The sequence below is a fragment of the Fukomys damarensis genome, unplaced genomic scaffold, assembly GCF_012274545.1.
Source record: "Fukomys damarensis isolate Sample0158 unplaced genomic scaffold, DMR_v1.0_HiC HiC_scaffold_25, whole genome shotgun sequence".
Taxonomy (NCBI): Eukaryota; Metazoa; Chordata; class Mammalia; order Rodentia; family Bathyergidae; genus Fukomys; species Fukomys damarensis.
Genome location: NW_022900937.1, coordinates 27154138 through 27179486, shown reverse-complemented (window position 1 = coordinate 27179486; position 25349 = coordinate 27154138). Strand labels below are relative to the sequence as shown.

The 25349-nt window shown below is 42.3% G+C and overlaps 1 protein-coding gene, 1 pseudogene and 1 gene segment (V, D, J or C); all 3 read left to right on the top strand.

The window, feature by feature from the left end:
* The first annotated feature begins 2177 nt into the window (after window positions 1–2177).
* On the top strand, window positions 2178–12274 carry LOC109118062 (Ig heavy chain V region MOPC 141). The gene is made up of 4 exons (XM_033756073.1): window positions 2178–2235; window positions 2326–2819; window positions 9072–9087; window positions 12123–12274. Exons 1-4 carry the CDS (start codon window positions 2190–2192, stop codon window positions 12272–12274), a joined length of 708 nt encoding a protein of 235 aa, XP_033611964.1. The 5' UTR covers window positions 2178–2189.
* A 12-nt stretch (window positions 12275–12286) lies between these two features.
* Window positions 12287–25349, top strand: part of LOC104862019 — a 15492-nt pseudogene continuing 2429 nt past the window's right edge.
* Window positions 17060–17519, top strand: LOC104862020. The segment is given in 2 exon segments: window positions 17060–17105; window positions 17191–17519. Coding segments are annotated over 2 exon segments (375 nt in total).

Here is a 25349-nt window from a genome sequence, read left to right as displayed (position 1 = left end):
CGTCTCAGAATTCATTCACTCATGTGTTGATCAATTCCTAAAAACTCCACAAGGAGACATATGATCCTCACAGAGGACCAACAAGCTGACCTACAAACTCCATTAACAAAGCCCATCCTGTAACTTTTGAGCACAGCCCTACAATCTAGTATGACACAACGGTGAAATCTTAGTCTGGACACAGTCATTTCACCAACATCTCATGTTCCCTCAATAGAGAGTAGAGTTATTTTTTAATTGTATGTATACAAAAAATAAAAGAATGTGAGATTTTGAATTAAAGAAACCTACATTTTCTTCAGAGTTTTACACTATGCCATGCACGTAGTAACAAGAAATGGAGCCAAGACGTCATAGCACATGCACTGGCCATGAGGTGTGAAGGGAACACACACAATGTCACCGTCATGGAGGACACGCTGGTAGGACAGGGATATAAAATAAACACTCTGAAGCCTCAAAGTTAAACTTGAGAGGATAACGCCAGCCAAAACGATGGGCTACAACAAGCATACACCTGTACATCCGGGCTCTGATGTGGAGATTTCAAGGACATACAAGGAAAAAGATATATTAGGTTAGGATTTTGTGATCATACAGATCAGGTGATACTCACAGAACCTCTGCCCATGGACTTTGAATGCTTTTTACTCTATTTTTAAAACATAGCACCTTTATCATTTCATTTATGATTGGCTACCTAAGTGTTCTAAACTGTTGCTTCTCAGGTTGTATTCTGTCTTTCACATGAGGCTTTCACATGACCAGTATTTTGAATGTTTTGCATTGCTAGAGTATCTAATGATCTCTGATCTCACTTGCTTTGTTTTTGTTTTTCTTGTTATTTTTTGAGACAGAGTCTCACTCTGTTATTTAGGATGGCCTTGAATTGATTATGTAGCCCTGGCTGGCTTTGAACTCATAGAAATCCTGCTGCCTCACAGTCTTAACTTCTGGGATTATAGATTTGCACCTCCACACACATCTGGATCTCTCATTTAAAAAAGGCTGTAGATGAAAAATTTGTTGACAAGTTTGGAATCCTCCTTGAATTTTTTTTCAGAAATAGATGAACATTTCACTTACATTATTGATAGTATTGGCCTTCTCTATCTTGGTTTTTGAGACAAGGACCGGGATGTTCCAACACAGAATGTGGTCCCATTTGTGGTGTTCTCTGGGTCCATCTGAAGATCAGGGCCAGGAGGAGCTGCACTGAGTGCGCAGAGCAGGGCCCTCTTCATCCTAGGACATTCAACATCTCTGAGAGGCAGGTGGGGATGAAGCCAGATACCAAGTCTCATATGCCCTTGCTCCTTGAGTATTTCCCTACTTCTTCCTCCTGTCTCCCTCTTGATTGGTGTAAGGTGAGCTGCTCAGGTGATTTTCCAAACATTCTATTCAGGCTGCACATTTAGAAACTTGAGTCATTATGAAGCCATGAGTCTTCAGGGACAGGGTTCTAAGAGGAAAGGTCAGAACGTCTGTAGTCCATGAGAGGATCCCAGCATTTTCAGATAGTAGTAGACATCTCTGATTACAAAATGCCAAGAATGGGCTTAGACAGAGACACATGAACTCCAAGAAAATTCTCCAAATAAGTTAACTGTGAAAATGTAGGGAATAAGATCTAGAAGTTGTCTATGAAGACTAACCTCAAGGATGAAGCAATACGTTTTTAAAAGGCAGTCTTGGAGATTTGAACACGCATGGCACTAAGAAGACAGAAAGCATAGTCAGATTCTTAAATATTTTTCTCTATCTCCAGCAAGAGCCCAGGAAATACACAATTCTCTGCCTCACTACAAACTCCCCTCTGGAAAGGCATGCTTTAGTAAATATACTCAGCACATTACAACCCTTTCCAGGCATGGACACTTTCATGTTAAAGTTGCCAATGAAAACTGTGCTCAAAATAAACAAAATCTTTGCTCCAACTCAATTTCTCTGTGTGTAGAAGTATGAATACCACAGAAGATACAGAACAGTGTCATTGGGGTGTTCCTCTCCCCAGTGCAATGGATCATCATGAGAAAAACACTCTCCTGGGAAGGACCAGAACACCCTGCCCTCTGTCCACCTCTTATAGCCTCACTACCTTCCCCATGCAAAACAGCCCCAGGCTCAGGATGAAAAGCCAGACCTGGCTGAGCAGCCCCAGTCTCCCCTCACAGGAGCCTTCATATAGCATGGAGTCCTTGGTGCTGCTCCTCTGCCTGGTGGTGGCTCCCTGCTGTGAGTGTCTCTGAGTTTCAGGAGAGTGAGGGGAGCACAGGGTGTGTGGTGTGTTTGACTGTGACTGATGGTGATGCTTCTTGTCCCCAGGTGTCCTGTCCCAGGTGCAGCTGAAGGAGTCAGGACCTGGCCTGGTGAAGCCTTCAGAGACCCTGTCCCTCACCTGCACAGTGTCTGGATTCTCTTTAACTGATTATGGTGTGCACTGGGTCTGTCAGCCTCCAGGGAAGGGACTGGAGTGGATCGGTGTGATATGGAGTGGTGGAGGTACAGAGTATAACTCAGCCCTTCAATCTCGAGTGAGCATCAGTAGGGACACTTCCAAGAGCCAACTCTCACTATCATTGAGAAGCCTGAGATCTGAGGACACAGCCGTATATTACTGTGCAAGATACACAGTGATGGGAAATCAGTGTGAGCCCAGACGCAAACCTCCCTGCAGGGGCTCCCAGGAGACAGGGGGCAGGCAGGACACACTGAGCTCTTGTTGGGCCCAGAAACAGGTGCAGGATCCTGGGTCTGCTTTGCTGTTAGACTCTGGTTTTCTCTTCCTGTCCCCAACTTTGCTAAAGAACTTCTGCAGTGTAGGCTTCTATAGACTTTGGATTTTTAAAATTTTACTTTCTTTCTTATCAGTACATGTTTGCAGTACAGCCAGTTTACAGTCAACTTCAGAACTGGGTGCATGTATAGAGTGCAGCTTGATCCTTTAAGGAATCTCCATCCTATTCATCATTAACTTGACTCTTCCCTCCTCTAAATCTCCTTTCCACGTTTTAGTTCACATTGATATTATTGAATTTATCTCATGTTTATGATATATAAAATTTATATTAATTTTCAGGTTCATGTACATGGCACGTACATATCTTATATTTTCCCTGTCTCCTATTTTTCATCTATGTTCTCTTGGACTCCTTCCCATTTGTAAGAGATCTACCTATTGCCTTGTCTCCTTCTAGCCATTCTTTACTGTGCTTTATGTTTATATTTTGCCTCACTCAAATGAGAAGTACTGTATGGTATTTAAGTTTTTGTGTCCTATCATTTTACACAATATTATATTTTCCATGTGCATCCATGTCCCTACAATGTCTCAAATCCGTCCTTCTTCATGGCTGAGTGACATTCCACTAACTCTCGATACCACACGCATCCTCTGTTGATGGGCATACAAGCTGCTTCCAGAATTTAGCTCTTATGCATAGTGCTGCTATAAACACTGGTGTGCACATTTTGCTGTAGCACGATGTGCTTAGCTCTTTCGGGAAGATACCTGGAAGAGAGAGAGCTGGGTCCTATGGAATTTCGGTTGTGAGCTGTTTACGGAATTTCTGACCTGAGTTACACAGTGGTTGTACCAGTTTACATTCCCAGCAACAAAGAAAGAGCGTCTTGTTTTACCTGCAGCCATGGCAGAATTTGTTACTAGTAGATTTTTTTGATGATGGCAGTTCTGTCTGGCCAAAGATAGAATGTTAACATTGTTTTAGTTTGAATTTCTCTAAGGGCCAGGAATGTTTAATATCTTTTTCTATATGCCTTGGCCACTTGTATGTCTTCCTATGAGACGTACCGGTACATTTTACTTGCCTGTTTCTTGACTGGGTCTTTTCTTTTAGGCGATCTAATCTTTTTGAATTTTTCATACAGTCTAGGTATCATTCCTCCCTCTGAGGAAAAGCTTGAAATAAATTCCTCATCGTGTCCATTGTTTCTTCACTCTGCTAATTCAGTGTGGAGATGCTTTTTGATTTGATGTGATCTCAGTTTGTTAATTCTTCTTGTTACTTAATGTAGAATTATGGTTCTGTTTAGGAAATCTCTCTTAAATCTATCACTTAACGTTTTCTATTTCATTATCCAGTAGGTAAATATTTGTCATTGCTCTGACAATGACAAACATTGAAAGAAAGGCTGCTCTGATCCAGGCTCCGCATGTTGCAGATTCCATTGCACAAATTCCTATACTGGGTAAAATCACTTTCAACATCAAAATCCCAAACTAGGATTATTTTCTCAGTTGCTTTTAGATTATCTCCTTGCAGAAAAAAATGAGCCATCGGTGCACACATTCCCAGTTTGCACAGCTAAATTCTGCCAATTGTAGCTCTTTTCAGGTCCTTTCCATGGACAGTAAACTGCCCTGCGTTTCAAGAGTTCATATTTTTTCTTTTATTTATTTTTTATTTTTTTGTGCCGGGGATTGAACAGGGGTCCTAGTGCTTGCAAGGCAGATCACCGAAGAGCTGAGATAAATCCCAGGTCCGAATTTTTTCTTTTAAATTAAGGTACATTTTCATTAAATAAAAATTAAACTCAACTAGCTGAATTAGTGCGGAGTCTTTGCATTTCAATGATTTTTGGAACCCTTCCTCCCCAGCCCATCACCACCTCCTTGCCCAAAGCTCTCTCTGCAGACTCTGCTTCTCTGTATCTTAACCGGTCTCCATATTTTTTTTGAATTATTTATTGTTTTCCCTTCTCATATTAGAGAACCATGCAGTATTTACACATCAGTGTCTGATTCCTTTAACAGCATGATGGTTCCATAATCCACCCATTTCCCTTCAAAACACTCAAATTTATCCTTCTTTAGGGCTGACAACTGCTCCTTGTATTTAAATACCATTTTATTTATTCTTCTGTTGATGAGTATGTAGGCCACCTTTATGGTTTAGCTATTGTGGCTTGTGCAGCTCCAAATACGGATAGGCGCATATCATGATAATACCATGACCTTAATATTTTGGAAATTTATCCAGAAGAGGTAAAGCTGAGCCAAACAGAGGTTTTATTTTCACTTTCTATTTGTTCTATTTTTGTTGACCCAGTAATGAAAAGTTTAGAGTTATAAATGACTTCAAAACTGTTTATTATATGGAGCCCTGCAATTCACTAACTGTTTGCCTTTCTATTAGCAGTTAAAAGCATTTCTCAAGGGCTAACTCAAATAATTTTATTGTGATCCTCCTGTGCTAATGCTCTGAACTTTGGGTCTGGTAGGAGGTGGGACAAACAGGACAGAATGGTTGACTTAGCTCACAGACCATCAGAGCAGACCCGAGCTGTCAAGTAAACATCCCTTTCAGGAAGCACTTCAGGCCAGAGCACCTAGATCCACCTCCTGTGTACAGCATGTCTTCCCCCGGGGATTACACCTTGGAGGAAGCCTAATCTGAATTCCATATCTCTGCCTCTGTTCTAAGATAAAAATGAATCAGAGATTTGGAAACCTCTGGAAGATAACACAGGGGGGAAATTGAAGGCATGGGCACTGGCAAAGACTTCCCTGACAGAAGTCCACTAGCACAGAAATAATTTCAACAATCAAATGTGACTGTATCGTATTAGAAAGCTTCTGCACAGCAAAGCAAATTCCCCTCACAGTGAAAAGATAAACCACAATGGGGAAAATGCTAGGGACTCTTCTAAAAACTTCTTTAAAACCTACATGCTAAAGGGGCAGGGCTTTAGCACAATGGTGCAGCTGCCTGCCTTGCAAGTTCAAGGTCCTGAATTTGATCCCTGTCCCCCCAATATAACAACAAAAACAACAACAACAAAAAATGACGGCCTAAAGAAATAATAAATGAGTCACTCAAAAAATAGACAAGAAAATTAGACAGTTTTCAAGAGAATGAAAGATAAAAGGCTAAGTAGTTATGAAAAAATGTTCACTATCTTTAGTAATTAAGCAATGTAAATCAATACTATTCTGAGACTACGTCTCCATTCAGAATGGCTATCATCTAGGATACAAAAGTCTAAAAATGCTGGTAAGAATGTGTGGAGAAAGAAACTCTTCCACAATGATTTTTTAAAATGTAAACAAGTGCAATATCTCTGGAAATTAGTTCAGAGAATTGTCCAAAAGCTCGAAATAGAAATTGCATTTGATTCAACGATACCAATATGAGATATATTTGCAAAAAAGTTAAAGTCTTGTCACCAAGAAAAGGAGGAAGAGAAGGAGAGGGAGAGGGAGAGAGAAGTAGGGGGAGAGGAAGGTAGAGGAGGGGGAGAGAGGCTGAGAATAAGACCTAATCCAGTAGCCAGGTGCTCATGACCTACTTAACTCAAAGGAGGGCTGGGCTTCTAACAGCCCATTCAGCTAAGACCACATCAATGGACTAACCTATTGAAGTCATTGCTGCCCACAGGATCTGGACATCTCTCTAAGCCCTATCTCTGAATATCGATGCACTGGGCTCAAGGCTTCTCCTCTCCTCCTCCCTCTCCCACTTCTTCCCCTTCCCCTTGCATCTCTTCCTCTTCCTCTCCTCCTTCTCCTTTTCCTTCTCCTTCCCTTCTCCTTTCCTCCTCCTCTTCATCCTCCTCCACCGTGCAGCTGGGCTTTGACTCATGTTCCCCACTTGACAGAGAACAAAGATGGACGTGAACTTCAGAGCTGAACACAAAGTGAGTTGTTGAAGTGACTTCAGCTCTGGGATGTGATGGGCACTATTTTTTAGAGCCGTCCAGTTCCTATTTACTATTGGTGTCCAGTTCTTATTTACTATTGTGTATTTTTGGATTCAAAAAAATGTTTTCCAGTGCAAGGCAGCAAAATTCTTTGTGATTCCTTGAAACTAAATCTGTATAAGTGTATTAGAGAAGAGACAGAGCCACCGAGGGCAGAAGCAAGCTATCGGTACCATTAATTCGGTCTAAATGGAAAGTTTATAATTCTAGAAGTCCTAACAACTTACGTTAGTACAGAAAAAAGCCTCAGTGCAGAAGGAAATTGTATTTTGACGAGGCGAAAAATGACACTACACAAGTATAAATATTTACTTTGATTCAGAAAAAATGGGAAGAAAGTTTGAGATGAAAAAGTATTTTCTCCATAGAAACTCATGAACATAGATTTGTATAAATGCATCTCACACACACAAGGAAACACTCTAGTCAAATGAGTGACTCAAAGCCTGTAAAATTGACATTTCCATATTTGAGAAGATTTGCTCAGAATTTAATGGTACGACCAAGTTCAGTTGTGGGCCCGAAAACTTTTCATGATGTCCTACTTTCATCATTACTTTTGTGAGTGGAAAGGGGACTAAGAGTGAAAGAAGCAGGGAGAAAGAGGATGGGAACGGGATGAACAGCAAAAAGGAAGAATGAAGATGTAAATTGTACTAACTCCTCGCAGTAAATGTAACGATTATGTATGGCAAACTTGTAGAGTACTAATAAGGAATACAGATTAAAAAACCTTTGGAATATGCACATTTGAACAGTTAGCATACAGAGAAAGGAAATGGACTTGGTGCAGTGTCCAGAAGTCGATGTGCACATGTGGACCTGTACCATGGATGTACGTTGTGAGTACGCACACACACAGGTACATATGCGTTGTAGTTCTGAACCCTACAGTGCTCTTATCCCGGGGCCCTGTGTGCTAGTTTACATAGATGCAAAGCCCGCTTTCATCTGAGAACTCATCCAGCTGTAACCAGCTTCTGCCTCACAAGTCCTGTCCTGGAGGGAGAGGACCTAGGCAGTGGAGCCAGGGACAGCACATGGCTCTGGGAAGGCTCAGTCAGAATCCTCCACCCAGGGGCTGTCTCCAAAACAGAGACCTCCCATGTCTCCCTCGTGCCATTACACATAAGACATGCCCTGGGATTTGTATTGCTAATCTGAAAGAAATTGTAACAATTCTCCCTCGTCTTTTTACGGGTGGCAGCTCCCAGATTCGAGTGTCTGAGGGCTCAAATAGAAGGGTGAGCAGATGCTGCATCTGAGCTCCAAACTCACTCTGTTCTCAGCCCCTCTGTCTTTTTCTAGGTGCAGCCACAAAAGGTGAGACTTGGCCTGTCCCTCAACTCTGCATGTTCTGGTTACTGAATCAGTAGTGATTACTCAGGAGCTGGAGTCATCAGCCCTGGGTAAGGGAACAGAATAGGAGGACAGTGCGATTTTAGTGGAGGCATAACTTCTGTTTCATCCCTGACAGTCAATGCAGCATCTTCAGAGACACATCCAGTAATTAGTCTTCCCTGCAGCGGGTCTCAGTAATCGTATTGGCCACAATTGTGCATTACTAAGAAAAAGATATTGCATGGAGACATCCATGTCAGCCCAAACCCAAACTCCTGAGCTTGTGCTTAGCTGGGTTTTCCTTGTAATTTTTGGTGAGCAAGAGATACTAAATATGTGAGTGGAAGTGAGTGAATAACCTGTGGGCGTAAGGGGACATCAATGTGAGCCCTGACACAAACCTCTTTGCAGGCCCGTTCAAGACTCACAGGGTGCACTAGGGATGCAGCGGAAACCAAGTTGTTTTCCTGTTAGGATCTGAGACTTCTTTCAACACAGTACTTATTCCCAGACACTTTGCTTTCATATATCTGTCCTTACCTCTGATGTGTCTCCTTAGTCGCATGTGTTTAATAAGAGAACACATTCTCAACTGTACAAAGCACAATGCAACAGTTCAGATAAAATTGATTCTGCTGTGGTCCTCAGGAGCAGATCCTAATGAGTCTTAGGGAACCTGGTGAAAGTCTGGTAGGAATTTGAAATCCGCAGGGAGAAGCAGTCAGTCTGAACCCAGACACAAACCTCACTTCTCGGTGATCAGGACCAGCAGGCCATGCCCAGTGCAACCAGGGGAAGCCGATTACCTCCAAAGGGAGCTGAGGTCCGCAGCAGAGCACTGAGCACGATCAGGATGCGCAGGAGCCGGACCTTCCAGGGGTTCAAAACAAGAGCGGGGGCACTGAGGATGTGGGGAGACTTCACCTGCGTTCTCCTTGCTGTTCATCCCTGGTGAGTCATTTCTCTCTCTTTAAGTGGAACAATAATGGGCCCTATGTCTTTTTCATTAGGTCTTCTTCATGCATGGTAACATTTATATATAATATTTTAGATAACATTTATAATGTTTTTAACCTTTTGTAACTAAAGCTGGAGGAACTCTTTTTGTTGAATTTATTTTACTACTTCAGTTGTCAACATTCCCATTAATTAAAAGTGAAATGTCCATTATTGATCAGTACATTTCCTGGTGAAACAAGTACAAACATCAGTACAATGTCATATTAAGTAATTTTCCTAAATTGCCAAAGGAACACCATACATTTTTAGCTATCTCTCTCTTTTTTTTTTTTGCATTTCCCTCTCTCTCCTGCTCTAAGTGAAGAAAAATCTTTCTCAGTCTTTGTGGATTTGCTATTCTTGAAAAGATTTTGTGTTCTTAATAGACTATTCATATTAGTCCTCTGTCCGAGTAATAGCTACAAAATTATTCTGTTAAGTATGTGAAATAAATCAAAAACAAATACTTAAATATCACATCACTTCTCTTACCTGAGAAACAAAACTAAATAAGAATAAAACTATAGGAAATTCGATCATATTTTGTAAAAGAGAGAATGACAAAGAAATGAAGGAAAGGAGAGAGGGAAAGGAAGAGAAGTGGGTATAGAAGAATTAAATTGGTTATATTCGTGTACTGACTCCTCACCATGAATGTAACCACTGAATGCTGCAAACTGTGCTAATAAAAAGAAGCACTGAAAAATTTAAAAATAGACTCCATGAAAGGCCAATTGAGCATCTCCAGAGACAAAACTCAGAACGTGCTGTCTCTCCAAGTTATCAGTCTGAAATCCGAGGACAAGCTTTTGTATGACTGTGCAATAGAATCAGGGAGAGGACGTCAATGCAGGCCAGACATAGACCTCCCATCAGGGCGGCCACGACCAGCAGAGGGCTCGAATGATCCACTGAGCACCAGGAAAGGTCCCAGGAGCAGGTGCAGAGAAGGAAGCTGAGTGAGGGCTTCCTGTCCACCCCTGTGGCTTCCTCTCAGTCTTACCATCATCTGAGGAGACCCTGCAACACATATGCTGCAGACGACTTAGGAAGTAACCAAGTTCCAAGAAGAGATTGTCTTTTAAATTTAATTGAACAAGTACATATTTACATAATTGCTTCCTTCATCTCCTAAACTTGGATTTTGCTAAATAAGTAAATATGACTTGTATGCACTTCAAAGTTTCTTGGAATTTCGGAGTTTAGAATTCTTTTGAATGCTGAATCTTTGTCACCTAAAAATGAATCTGATAATTTCATCCCCATGACAAGGAGTTGTCTCATGCAGAAATAAATGCTTCAGATTAGGGAATTAAATCCTTCACATCCCTCTCCACAGGGTCTGAGTACACACAGCACTCTCTTATGTAGCCAGTTCAGGAGGCCTTGTCCCAGGATCAGCACCAGCACCATGTGGACCACTGTGTTCAGGGCAGAGGGACACAGAGGCAGCCTCTCTCAACTCAGGGCAGGGTCAAAGACTCCAGTGAAGTCTTTCTGTCCATATTTTCTGAACATGAACAGGAACTTCACTTTCTTTATGGGGTGTATAAACAGAGAATTGTAAGATTCTATCTTTGGACTTTTTGTTCTTTCTCCTCCTCTGCTTTCTCCTAATTCCTCATTCTCTCCGTCCCATCTTTCCATCTATGTATCAGTAATGCAGCACACTTAAGATTAAATACTCCTGTTTCATAACAATCATTTTTCCTTAACAGATTCTTGTAATTTTGCCTTTATATATTTCCTTTTCTGTATTTGTTATTTCTGTATTGATCAGAAAATTTTCTAAACCTAAGCTTTCCTTAAATGATCAGAAATAACAATGTAGTTCATAATGTCATTCGTGTGTTTTTGGATTTCTGTAAAGTGTGTGTACAGTGAGCAGAAGGACACTCAGCCCCACAGAGTTAGAGTTCCTGAAGTCAGAGCTGAGGAGAAGTCTTCACACATAGACCTCTACACTGCAGGTGTTACCACGGCTTCATCAACGCTCATCCTGGGAATCAAATGCATTTCCCCTCCTCAGAGAGCTCTGTGCCACACCTGGAGCCCAATCATGACTGATGTGTCCTGTATGAAATGATGGCCCTGTTATTTCTAGCTCACATGAGCCCATCTTCCAGAATATGCATCACTCGACTTGAGGCCGGATCTTCCCTCAGACCTCCTGGAATTCACCTTCCTCAAGATCTCTGAAATCTCTAAATCTTCTCATTATCTTCCTTCCATTTCCATTTTTTATTGAGTTTATTGGTACATTTTAGGCATAAAGTATAGTTACATTCATTATTGGGATCCTGTAACTTTAATTGACAGGTCTGGTTCTCCTTTTTTTCCCCTTGTCCCTGCCCTCCCTTCACCCCCTCCTCCCCTCCCCATAGCAATTGTATCTTTAAGCAAAATTATTGTGGAAATTTCTAGAAAGTCTCACTACCTAATAAAATGGAAATGATGATACAATCAATCAATGGAAGAAAAACATCCTAAATTTCAGTTTTCTAAATGTAAATCCTCCGCACTGCCTGCTTTATATGTTAAAGATCCCTTGATACTGTGCCCACCACATGCAAAGCATCAATGCACATGTTTTAAAATTGAAAATATCACCAATGCCTGATATCACAGAAAGTCTTCCTAGTTTTGCTGTTTCAAAACAGCACAGTGAATCAGGCAGGATGGTGTGGGATTATAATACCAGCCCTCTGGTTGGCGGAGGCAAGACGATCATAAGGTGGAATCCAGTGTTACGAATTCTGTGACTTATGAAATCTGTAGTGCCTATGTGAAAAAAAAAGAAAACTCTGAAGATACACCTGTAGTTTGTGTGGAGACAAAGGGTACAAGTCCTAGTATTTCAAAAGTACAAAACAAACAGACAGATGATACACACATAGGAAACTTAAAAAATTGTTACATAAAAATAATATACTAAGTTAAGAGCCACTGATTTACTTAGTATGAAGAAAAAGATAGGCCATAGTGTTATCTTATCAAAGGGGGGGTTGAAGTTGTGGAACCCCAAGACGTAAGCTCACTTCCTTGGCAACATCTCCAAACAGAACGTGGAACCCTTCCCAACGGGCGTCACAACCCAGTAGCAGCCGTCGCCCAAGTTCAGTTGGCCGGAGACGGCAACAGCGAACATGCTGAGCTGCTTCTCCAGTTCGCGAGGCCGCAGCCTCAGGACCCCAGGCAGAGAAAGTATCTGTGAAAAATTGAGAAGATGGCTGACACCTTCCAGAAGCCGCAGGCCTCACTGCAGCAGCGACACAACTGTAAGTGTCACAGACACCCCAGGGAAGGTCTCCCCGGTAGTGACCACCAGTGACCTACCAAAGTCAAGGTGCCCCAGTGAAGTCTCCCTAAACCCAAATACGATTGGCACAGAAGCTGGGAAGAGCTCAGGGCAAGAATCACCACACCCAGAAACACCCAGTCGCTCTGGGCAGGTCTCCCGAGAGCAGGGCACAGAAAACCTAGAGAGTCAAAGTCCGGGGGAGGAGACAGAAGTCATAGACACCAGGCCCGGAGAGATGCACAGAAGCCTGGTGTACATCCACCCAGGCCTGGCCAACGCTATTGGAAACAACATCACAGAGAGCCTTGTGGAATTCCGCCCAGTGTGGTCCATGAAGGCAGCCAGGCTACACTCATTCACCAAGCCCTTCCTGCCCATTTTCCTGGGCAGCCAACCCGTCTATGGCCCCTTCTTCCCGGGCACCTCCACCACCCACACCTCTACCCCATCAGTCCTGAGCTTGGGAAGAGACATCATGACAGCGTCTTTTGAGAATCCCAACTCCTTTGAGGACCTTTGTGATAAAGGTCAAGATGTGTGGTGTTTGGACAATAAACACCTTTTCACCACAAATTGGGTAGAGGAAGAAGGAGTCCCATACACTGAGTCACCTCCGCTGGAGTTAGAAGAGGCCATGATGCTCTCTGAGTTAAAGAAAGATTCTGAGCTCCTAGTTAATGCATCACCTTGTATAGCAGAGCATCCTAAAGTGCTTTGTATAGATGTCTAAAAGCTGATTTTATTTTGTATAGTTACATTTCAATGTGATACTGGCCTGTTATAGTCCATAATAGGGAAGGTTGAATTTTTTTGTTGATAAGAGTTGCTTTTGACTATTTGACTTGAATAACAATGAGGCAATTGCTTCTTAAACAAACGTGGAAACACATTTCATTTGTTGAATGGAGACCGTGTAATACTTTTTCTAGTTTTTCACTATAAGGGAAAATAATTTGTCTTTTTAGTAGAATGTCTTACCTATGTTGTTAATCTCAAACCATATTACCTATACTTTTTGGAGCCCAGTGTATGTAGCCTTCAGGGAATCTAAACAATTATAGCCATTTTTAATTAATCTTTATAAAATACTTTTATTATGGTTATGTCTCCTTAGTTAAGTTTGTTTTTATTTAGTAGGATAACACATGAAATACGTAGTAGATTTCATTTCAGGGGCAAAATTGCTCAAAATATTTTTATTGATATTACCGGTTAGCAATTCATTATTTAAAGTTCCAGATATAATATTCCTGTCTTAGTACTATTTTTATGCAAAGGACCTGAAATGTAACCATCATTGTCTAAATAAGTTACAATGATACATTCTTAGTAAAATTTAATTTTAGGTGAACTACCTATTTTTTAAATTAGAATGATTTAAAATTTGTAAGCATTTAATAAATTTTCTTTTCTTTTTTGAAGTGCCCCATTTCTAACTTTTCCAAAGCTTTTAGACATATATTGTCTTTTCTTTCAATTTCTAAGCTTGAAAGTAATGAAAACATAAAGGAAAGTGTTTATAGACATTCACATGTTCATTTCTGAGGCATATATGTTTCTCTAAATGCCTGGAACTGGTTTGAAAACAAAAAGCAGTATTCACAACATAAAATTATAGAGAATTCTAACATGTCAGAAGTATGTTTATTATCTGGCTTTTAAGCACTGCCCTTTGCTCTAGTGCACTTCAGAACACAGAATAATTACACAGAGAGTTTTTTAAAACATGTTTATTACTTAGTCCACATTAGAACTCTTCAAGGCTCTTGGACCTCATTTTGAGAAACACTTTCTTGAAGTTATTTTTTATTCTCCAGGTAAATAGTAGAAAGTGTATTCATGTTATAATATTTTAAGATGGCAAAAGCAGCAATTTACAACTTTATGAATCTTTTTGAAGAAATTTGAAATGAATGACTTCATTAGATATCTTCCTTATTCCCCTCAACAAAATCTTACCAGGTTTCTAGGAAAGATATACAAAAGATAAGCACTTCGCTTTTATGAGGTTTTCACCTTTAGTCAGGGTGCTCTTTTTTTTATTTTTAAATAGTAAGATTGTGTATATTTTATGCAGAATTGCATTAAAATATGTTTTGATTCTTTTTGCAGTCTTTAAATGTCTTGCCAGTTCTTTTCCTGTTGTATAGAAGGTCTCTCAAAGTGTTCACCAGAGGAATTAGGGAGTTTATGGTCATAATGGTTGGCATTTCACTGCTCAAGGAAATATTTTATTTTGCCCGTGCCTGTAGTCAGATCATTGTATGCATATGCACCCTGGATTAAATTTCAAGTATCTTGTTCAGTGCCAGTACACTTACTTCATAAATTCGTGTTGTTTTCATTTTTGTCATGTAGAGTACTGCCTTGGTCATCGCAAAGTATTCTGTATTTGTGTACCTTCTTTTTCATGTAAAGAATTTTAAATAAAATATTTAATAAATATCAAAAAAATGCCAAAGATCTTACATTTTAGGAGGATCAGAATCATCTGCAGGTGACTCCTGGTTCCATCTCTAGAGTTTCTGACTCAGAAACTTTGAACTAACATGTTCTCAAGTAATACTAATGCCCACAGTTGGGACCATACATTCAGACCCACTGCAGTCAAGGGCTATCTATGCACCAAAGGAGAGAGTAGTCAAAGTGCAGATTGCTGTTTTTCTTGTTTCCAAGATGTAGCTGTATCATGAAGCCACACTTTAATATATTTTCGTGCAGTAGTTAGTAGGGAAATAAAAGTCCAAAACACAAAAAGATATCTAGATATAACAGGAATGCCAGCTACTGCCAACAGCTGACTCTTTATTGGAGGGATTCTCTTCACACACTCAGTGGGCTTTGATTCTCATGAGCCTGAGAGGATGTCTCTCAGATGCTCACCACCCAGCTATCTTCCTGGGCTCAGAATGTTGTCCCTTCTGCTCTTTGACATTTGAGGTCTAGGCCCCAGCATTGCGGGGTCCCAGCCAGAGCTCAGGTTGGGGCTGTGCCTCTTCCCTGATAGGATATCTTCCATTTCCTTTTTCTGTGTCTTTGTGGATTTATTCGTGATCATCTAAATGTCATTTTCCATTAGTGATCTTGGGCCCAAACTCAAGAAAGAGCACATATTTGGCCGCTGACAGCACTTCTGGATTTTACTGAAACCTGTGAATACATAGAAAATTATCACATGCATATGCAATTCTACAAAAATCTGGAGAAAATAAACATTTTTATTTTCTCATGGGCTCATGAAAGAAATCAAATTGTAGACTGAACAAACATGAAGAAACCTGGAGGGCCAGGAATGTCCATAATAACAGATGAGCCTTTCTTCCTGGCTCAGAAGCAGTTCGGGGTCCACACTGGAGGAAACACTAGTGGTGATTTGATGGGTGGCTGGAGGACTAAGTTGTCAATAAGAGCTCCTGAGCACAAACATCACTTGTGACCTCCAGATTCCTGAGACTTTCAAGGTGAGGCTCCAAATAGATGCCTTGGGCCTCTGAGATGAGGGGAGAAGATTGAGCCCTGAGAAATGAACCCAGAGCCTTCTCCAGTCAGACATTCTGAGGACTTTTCCACAACTTTATTCTTCTTGGACAAAAAGTATCATGAATACAGAGGTAACACCCTTCATTGCATGATAACTTTAGGGGTCAAAATAGTCTATAGGACAAATAAAACTGGATCATACAAGATGAACCACAAAAATCAGCTTTCTAGTGCTTTGAGTATCTCATTAGCAAGTGTATGGAACACAGAATGGATTATTCTAACCTGCAATGGCACACCATGTTGGGAGACACTCAGATCACAGAGGCATGATCTTCAATCTCAGGTCTAGGTGTTAGCACCAGGAGTGAGTGCCTGGCAGGGTTGTGGAGGCTCAGAGCGTTGGACAGATGAATGGACCCTGTGGACCAATAAGTGGGTAAAGATGCAGAAGAGTGGATGTCAATATAATCTCTATGAAAACCCTAAAATTCTGTTTTTTTCCATTGTGAATGAGTCCACAATAAAATTAACACCAATTCTTAGGCAAGATTTTGGAACCTGAGTCATGAGACTCACATTCAAGTCCCATCCTTGAGGGGATCGTAAACACATCCCCAGAGCACACATCATAGGTCTGGTCTGAAGACCCAGGGTCTTCCTGTGGAGCAGATGGCAAACCATCAATCCAGAGAACTGATGTAGATACCATTCTAGGAGGCCTGGCGACTCATGCACCATTGTGAGTTCTCATGTGGGACGAATAGTGTCGGTCTCTTTGAGACAACAGTGAGCTATGTTGATACCTGATGGAAGCAGGCCCTGGTCAATACAGCTGCTTAGCATCAAGACCACTGATAGCCAAGAGGAGGATCAGGTGATTTATGGGCCATTCACAGTTGAGTTGAGAGAGCAGAGCTCTCTTGTGTTGCCTTCATCCTCAGGAACATGAGGCCGGTATGCACAGATTTTTTTTTTTTTTAAGCAAGGGAGAGAAGATGTATCTCCTTAGACAGGATAAGGACATGGACACCAGCACCACACTGCTGCTTGTCCTCTTTCTCAGGCTGGATTAGGTCTGGAGCTAAGAAGTTTTCTGCCTCATGAATATGCAAATAAGCAGCATCTGCTGAGGTGAATATGGATATATCTGTGCCCCAGAGCATTCCACAGCCATCACCCTCTTTTGAAGAATCCAACAGAGCACAGCTCCTCACCATGGACTGGACCTGGAGAATCCTCTTCTTGGTGGCAGCTGTGAAAAGTGAGATGACACCCAGTCCTAGGGCTACAGAAGGGACCATAGCTGCTCAGGGGTCCTGCGTCCAACTCTGGTCTTCTTTCCACAGGTGCCCATGGCAAGGGGCAGTTGGTGCAGTCTGGGGCTGAGGTGAGGAGGCCCAAGGAGTCTGTGAAGATCTCCTGCAAGGCTTCTGGCTACGCCTTCACAGACTACTACATAGACTGGGTGCGACAGGGCCCTGGACAGGGTCTGGAGTGGATTGGTGGAATCGATCCAGAGGATGGAAATACTGAATATGCTCAGAAGTTCCAGGACAGGGTCAGCCTCACTGCAGACACCTCCTCCAGCACAGCCTACATGGAGCTGAGCGGTCTGAAGTCTGAGGACACAGCCGTGTATTACTGTGAGAGACACAGTGTGGTGACCACATCCTGAGTCTGTCAGAAATCCTAGAGGCAGGAGCAGCTGCCTTCGGGGTGAGAGTTAAAGGCTGGAGTGAAGTAACTAAGGATAGGAATGATACAAATGTGCACGCACTCTAATTTTATAGGGAAACATCCATACCACAGGCAGCCTACATGCAAACTGTAAGACTCAGAGAAATTTTTGTGCAGACATATATTATTTCCAATCAGTTGGAGAAGTAACTAAAAACAAAGTTCTTCTACCTTATGGCAATGTCCTGTTTAACTTGTGAAAAGTGGCGAGACTGTCTCCCAGAATGCCTTGGCTATTTCTGTTCAGCAGATTCTACTTATGCTGCAGGTTTATGTTCACAAAATGTGAAGGAGAGGGTCCAGAGGTTTCCCCTGAGTCTCTGCCCTGAGTGAAGTAACTAAGGATAGGAATGATACAAATGTGCACGCACTCTAATTTTATAGGGAAACATCCATACCACAGGCAGCCTACATGCAAACTGTAAGACTCAGAGAAATTTTTGTGCAGACATATATTATTTCCAATCAGTTGGAGAAGTAACTAAAAACAAAGTTCTTCTACCTTATGGCAATGTCCTGTTTAACTTGTGAAAAGTGGCGAGACTGTCTCCCAGAATGCCTTGGCTATTTCTGTTCAGCAGATTCTACTTATGCTGCAGGTTTATGTTCACAAAATGTGAAGGAGAGGGTCCAGAGGTTTCCCCTGAGTCTCTGCCCCTCTGCCCCGTACATACAACCTGTCCCAGCAGCACCCTCACCGTGGTCCTCTGTGTTCCGGGACTGGACTCTCAGTGACACAGCATCATCTCCCAGTCGTGGCTCTCCACGGGGTCCCTCCTTGGCCTTGTGCATTCTGCGTGTTTGGACAAATGTCTGATGTCGTGTCTCCCCCACATTACCATGTGTGTCGCACACATTTGAGTGAATATCAGGAGCAGGACAGACGGATCCTGAGGTTCAGTGGGGCCTGCAGACAGACAAGGGGTGGAGGCTCTGACGGGAGGAGTCCTCACAGCTGAGCACGAGTGGGGAGTCCAGGAGGCATCCGGTGGGGAGAGCGGAGGGGATGAGGCCGAGGGCAGCATCCTCATGCCGTGTGAGCACAGAGGTTTTCAGCTCAGCCGGGTGAACCCCTCAGATGCTGTCTTCACCTCCATGAGGAATCCCCAGGTGTCTTCCCCAGTGGAGGAGCCATTCGGCTTTCTCAGCAGCAGGGAATAAGAATCCTCTTTCCCTTAGTCTCCTCAGGATATTTTGGGTGAATATTTTGTTCTTAGCTTTTCTAAATGATTGGTATCTCACGATCATATAAATACAGATTTCCCTAAGACCCATGTAAAATATTTTTCAGGAGCCCTAGGTAAGCTCTTCCATTTATATCCTTATTGCATTTTTAAGTCTTTTAAAATTCTGTCTTAAAAGCCTTGGTAATTTTTTTTCCAAGGCCTTTAAGCAATATGCAATTATTCCATGCTTTTTTTTTTTTTTTGCATCTGTGGCTTTTCTGAGAGTCATGTTTCCTGAGCACTCAGCACCCTGAGAACCAAGGAAATGAATATGCATCAGTGTAAAATATACACAGTGGGGGACTTCAGTGTGAGTTTGGATGCAAACCTCCCTGCAGTGAGGACCTAGGCAGTGGAGCCAGTTACAGCACCTGGCCCTTGGAGGGCTCAGGCACAATCCTCCACCCAGGCGCAGTCTCCAGAACAGAGACCTCCTGTGTCTCCCTCACCCCTTCATATGCAAGAGCGCATCCCACATGCAAACGCTGCAGGAGACACTCAGATCTCAGATGAAGTCACATCACACGTTTGCTTAAATTTAATTTCGTCCTCACAATTTAAGATAATGTTCTGAAAAATATACTGCTAATGTGATAGAAAATGGAACAACACTGGCTCCTCCTCTTTCTGGCGGCAGCTCCCAGATATGAGAGTCCCAGGGCTCAGACAGAAAGGTGTGGGGATTCTGCACCCGAGCTCCAAACACACTCTGTTCTCAATCCCACCATCCTTTGCTAGGTGCAGGTGCAAGAGCTGGGACTTGGCCTGTTCCTCTGCTCTGTATCTTCTGGTTACTACAACAATAGTGATTACTGCAGGAGCTGGATACTTCAACCTCCCAGAAAGGGGATTCATTGGATGGGGCAGGATGGTTTTAATGGAGGCACAGCTGATAAGCATTCCTGACAGTCAACTCAGCATCTCCCAAGACACATCCAAGAACTAGTTTTTCCAGTAGTGGGGCTCAGTACCCATGGAGGACACACCTGTGCATTACTGTGTAAGAGATCTTGTGGGGAGACATCACTGTGAGCCCAAACACAAACTCCCTACAGGGGTGCTCAGGACCAAGGAGAAATGAATTTTTAAGACCAGCAGAGAAAGTTGTGGACGTCGAGAATCCACAGAAACCAGCAAGGTCCCCAGGAACAGGTCCTGAGAAGGAAGCTTGGGAGGGAGGGTCTTCCTGTGCTTATCTAGAGTTTCCTCTGTCTTATCATTAAATAAAGTGAGGTGACCACACAGTACCTTGATCACAAGTCACTTGGAAGGAGCCAAGCTCCAAGGTTTGTGTGTGTGTGTGTGTGTGTGTGTGTGTGTGTGTTTTTGGTTTGTGTTCAGCTAGAAAACAGATATATTTACTTGTATTGTTATTTTGTCCCCTCTGTATGCATTTAAGTGGAATGATAATCTCAACTTGCAAAATCTAGACAGAATACAGAAATTTAAAAAGTTTTGTGCTTTGGAATCCATCATCATACTCATCACTGTCATTCAAAATCAATCTGTGGATGTTGTCACCTTGAAAGAAGATTATCTCATGCTGGAATAAATGTTTCATTTGAGAAAGTCCTGGAATAAAGGAAGACACAGGAGGAAGAATTGATAGAAAACTGTAGGCGAATTTATGAGTCCTTTTGCATGCCTATATGACCGTGGGAAGGATTATGCCAGTGTTAACAAACTGTATATTTTTGTTAAAGTATATTTCAATAAGTCATCATTCAAGTTATTGCATATCAATCAGATAATTTTTTAGGGAAATGTTAGGGCAGAGATTGGTAAAAAACAGGCTATATCAGACTTGAGTATAGGCCTGAAGAATCCGGGTTGTCTGTTTATTTAGGGAATCATTACAATGCTGAACAATCATCTCATGTTCTCTCACTGGGAGAAGAGGTCTGGAAAACATCACTAAGCTTTCCGATTCTGACTGGGATTTTGCTCGTGGAGCGCGTAAGAACTGTGAGAAGCATACATGCCAATAATACATGAGATGTTCTTATCACATTTGAGCTCATCTATTCTGCTTCTTGCTTTAGATTCACATGGGTAAAACTTAGGGAATGGCCAAACCAGAAAACTAATGAGTTTGAGAATCCATCACAACACAAGCACCAGTAAGGAATCATATGTCCTTATTTTGAATGTTACAAAATATCTCCCAGAACACGCTCATGTGCTCTGCAGCCATCTCTAGCTGAGGCATCCACATGAGAGCTGAGTATATAGCCAGAGGCCATGTAAATAGGGCCTCACTGTGCTGATGAAAACCAGCCCAGCCCAGACCCTGCAGCTCTGCAGAGGAGCCCAGCCCTGGATGCCCAGCTGTTCCCACTCGGTGATCAGGACTGAGCACAGAGGGCTCACCATGGAACTTACGCTCAGCTGGGTTTTCCTTGTTGCTGTCTTAAAAGGTAATTGCTGGTGAACGTGAGATACTGAGGTAGTGAGTAGACATTGAGGGAATAAACAGTGGACAAGTGTGACAGTTTCCTGAGCAGGATGTCTCTGTGTTTGCAGGTGTCCAGTGTGAGGTGCAGCTGGTGGAGTCCGGGGAGGCTTGGTGCAGCCTGGGGGTTCCGTGAAACTCTCCTGTGTGGCTTCGGGATTCACCTTCAGTAACTACTGGATGGGCTGGGTCCGTCAGGCTCCAGGGAAGGGGCTGGAGTGGCTTGGGGAAATTAACCAGGGTAGTAGTACCACAAACTACGCAGCCTCCGTGAAGGGCCGATTCACCATCTCCAGAGACAACGCCAAGAACACTCTTTATCTGCAAATGAACCTAAGGACGGAAGACTCGGCCTTATATTATTGCGCTAGATACACAGTGAGGGGACATCATTGTGAGCCCAGACACAAACCTCCCTGCAGGGGCGTTCAGGACCAGCAGGGGGCGCTGGGAATACCGAGAGAACCAAGATGTCTAGTTAGTATCTGAGTCTACTTTTCAACATAATACTTATTCCCAGACACTCTGATAGCTAATATCCGTCCTTACCCTTGAAATGTGTCATTAGTCACATTTTTTTTAAAATAGGAGAACCCATTCTCAACTACACCAAACACAATTTAACACGAGCTAAAAATGATTCTGCTGTGATCATCAGGACCAGATCCTAAGGAGTCTCAGGGAACCTGGTGAAAGTCTGGTAGGAGTTTGGAATCCGCAGTGAGAAGCTGTCAGCCTGAGCCCAGGCACAAACCTCATTTCTCAGTGATCAGGACCATCAGACCATGCTCAGCCAATCAGCGGACGCAGAATCCCTCCAAAGGGAGCTGAGGACCAGAGCAGAGCACTCAGCAAGATCAGGATGCAGAGGATCCGGACCTTCCAGGCGCTCATTACAGGAGAGGGGGCACTGAGGCCCTGTGGAGACTTCACCTGAGTTCTCCTTCCCGTTCATCTCCTGGTGAGCATTTCTCTCCTTGTATTTAAATGGAATAATAATGAGCTCTGTCTCTTTCATTACGGCTTCTTCGTGCAAGCTAACATTTATATATAGTGTTTTATATAACATTTATATTATTTTTACATTTTATAACTAAAACTTTAATTTTTAACAAATTTATTTTACTATTTCAAGCATTAATAATCACAGCTATTAAAAGAAAAATCTCCATTATTCATCAGTACATTTCAAACAGAAAAGACACAACCTTCAATGACATTATAAGTCTTTTTTCTAAATTGCTAAATGAACACCATACTTTTCGGCTCTCACTCTTTATACTTGCTCTTCCGTCTCTCTCCCAGTCAAAGTGAGGACTAATGTATTTCTGTCTTTATGGAATTGCCATTCCTAAAATTTTATATGCGTCAAAGAATACAGAGAGAGTGAGTGCCTCTGTCAAAGTTTATCTGCTTTACAAAATAACTCCGAGTTTATGCACTCTCTTCCCATCTGTATGATTGGGATTAAAACATAGTAGCATGTACAGATTAGGATGTGAAAAAACTAGAGCCCTCAAAATTGGTGATTAGATTGAGATATTTCATACCTAGTCTACTAAGAACTTAATAGATTCTGAAATTGCCAAAAGAAAGCCATCATATGATTTCTCTCATTAAGTAATTCTCTAGGAGTGTTGAAGCTACACTTTAGCACAAAATCATGCAATCTAACTTTCCTATAAAAATCCTGAGTTGTAATCACAATTTAGAAACTAAGTCTGTCCATGCATAAAGGCTGGTGAAAATAATCACTGGTATATCCACATTGGGAAATACTTCACATATAAAAGAGAAGGTGTTAATATCATGTTACTGCTTGAATATACTTTGAAAAATATGGCAACAGACACAAAAACTGGACCGTGTGATACTGGGGACTTAGAGTAGATACCATGAGGCCATTCGAGGCAGCAGTAAGATCCCACACATTGCAGGACCAAGCATGCATTTGTTTAAACATGTCGTATGAGAGGAGAGCCCAGTGGCCACAAGATTGAGAAGAGCTCCTTAAGGAATCAGTTCCTGGGATACTCAGCTTTTCAACCACTTTCAGCAGCCACTGTATCAATGGTTGAAAGAGGCCCAGCTACTGCTTCATCAGCCAGCATATTTTTTCTTTCTTCATGGTGATTGTTGTTTACTCATGAGCAATAAAAATTATTGGAATTATATATATATTATAATTATTATATTATACTATAGTAATTATTATATCAGTTTCACCCAGATTTCAAAGGACAATGTGAGAGGTCAGGAAAATATGTGTGACAATATTAGCGTCCTTTCCAGGAGCTCGAAAAACGGTCATGCGAAGAGGTCCAGGAATGAATGAAAGCTGTAGTAGAGAACACAGGAAGTTGGAGATGCAAAAATATGAAATATTTACTGAGAAAATCCACAGGCAAGATGGGGAGAGTACCCATGTATACTGACATTAGCAAAGCTTTAATATTGGGTCTCCCCAATCCCTCTGTTTCTTATCATTATATGCTTTATGTGGCAGAAATTATGATAAGGGCATGAGTTACTGCTCTGCTGAATTTCTGCTATTCCTATTTTTTATTTTTATTTCAAATGGAAATGTGAGTATTGTGCCATTTTTTTCTGGGGGGTATGTAAACTCCACTTGTTTGAGAGAGGGTGTCATACCCTATTTGGTGCAGTCCTCTGTTCTTCATGAATAAGCCACAGTATTGTTTATGATTCCCAGGCATGCCAGATATTAGCCCACAGAGATAACCAATTGAAAGCAATAACTCTGTCACCTTGGCTAAAGTGGTAAAGGGAGCATCAACAATAGCACAAAGGTTAAATTGAATACTGGTAGGGGCTGGAGAGAATTTCATGGAACTACCTTGGTGAAGCACCTGACCCCTCTCCAAGGATTCCTGGATAGGCATTCACTGAAGTCCACATGCACAGAGAGGGGACAGCAAGCAGCAGGCTGGGGATTCTTGTGACAACCTCACTGTGACCAGAAGCTCCCTTGGCACATGGGTACCAGACCAGAGAGAGAAACAGGGAAAGAAAGCAGCAGTGGACTAAGCTCTGAGTAACCAACACTAGAGTCTGAGTAGATGGAGGAGTTGTGCCTGGGCATGAGGAGGGATGAGAGATAGGGAGGAGAGCGTTTCGGTCTTAGGAAGTTGGTGTTGCCCTTAGGCCTGTGTCCAACACAATGCCCCAGTGACAGTCTCCTATCATAAACATATCCACCCCCCGAATGTAAGAGAAGGGAATCCTCAGAAGTTCAGCCTGAATGCACTTTTACTTCCTGTAACAGAGTAACACAATTTTTAAAATAAAAAAGTTTATTTTGATTGAATGATCTGAAGGCGAAAAATTTCCTAGCAGGTTGCTATTGGAACACAGCACATCAGGCATGGAGGCACAGGCAGGAGAGGCAAGCACAAGGGGCACGTCACCTTCATCTCACCCTGCTCTCATGCTATGAATGCAGTAACAGGAAATAGCATGAAGCCACATAAAGCATATGTCCCGTGCCCCATGACCCACCCAGTGTTCTGCCACTTCTCAATACAGTGAGCTCTAGGGTCCAGAATGATGTTAAGAGGGGACATCCAGATCCACACAATGGGACATAGCAAGGGCCACAGAGAGCTGGATCTCTCTTTTATGCCAATGGAGATTCACCATCTCACAGGCAAAGATTTCTTCCAGATCCAAAAAAATTTCACTCTTGGAATGTGGAAGCCCACGAATCTCTCTTTGGGTAGCACGGGAGTCTCTGTGGAAGGAAGAGCTCCAATTTAAAAATGAGAGTCATAGGTCTTTTCCAGGTGAAAGTTTCCCAAGGTGAGTTTCTGAGACATCGCACATGGCTCTAAGATGATCGTGTGCTCAGTTCAGGAGGAAGACTGTTGTATCCCATCCCAGGTGCACCTGCAAGAGTGGACTCAGGAGCTGAGAAGCACACAGAGACCCTCACTTGGTCCCTCTGTGGTATAGTGTGGACTAGATTGGTCCTCATGGCTCCTATGCAGATGGCTGTGGTGGTGCTGTTGGGAAGATGGGAAATGAGAGGAAGGGAATTTAGGGAATATATATTTTGTTGGATTGGTGATCG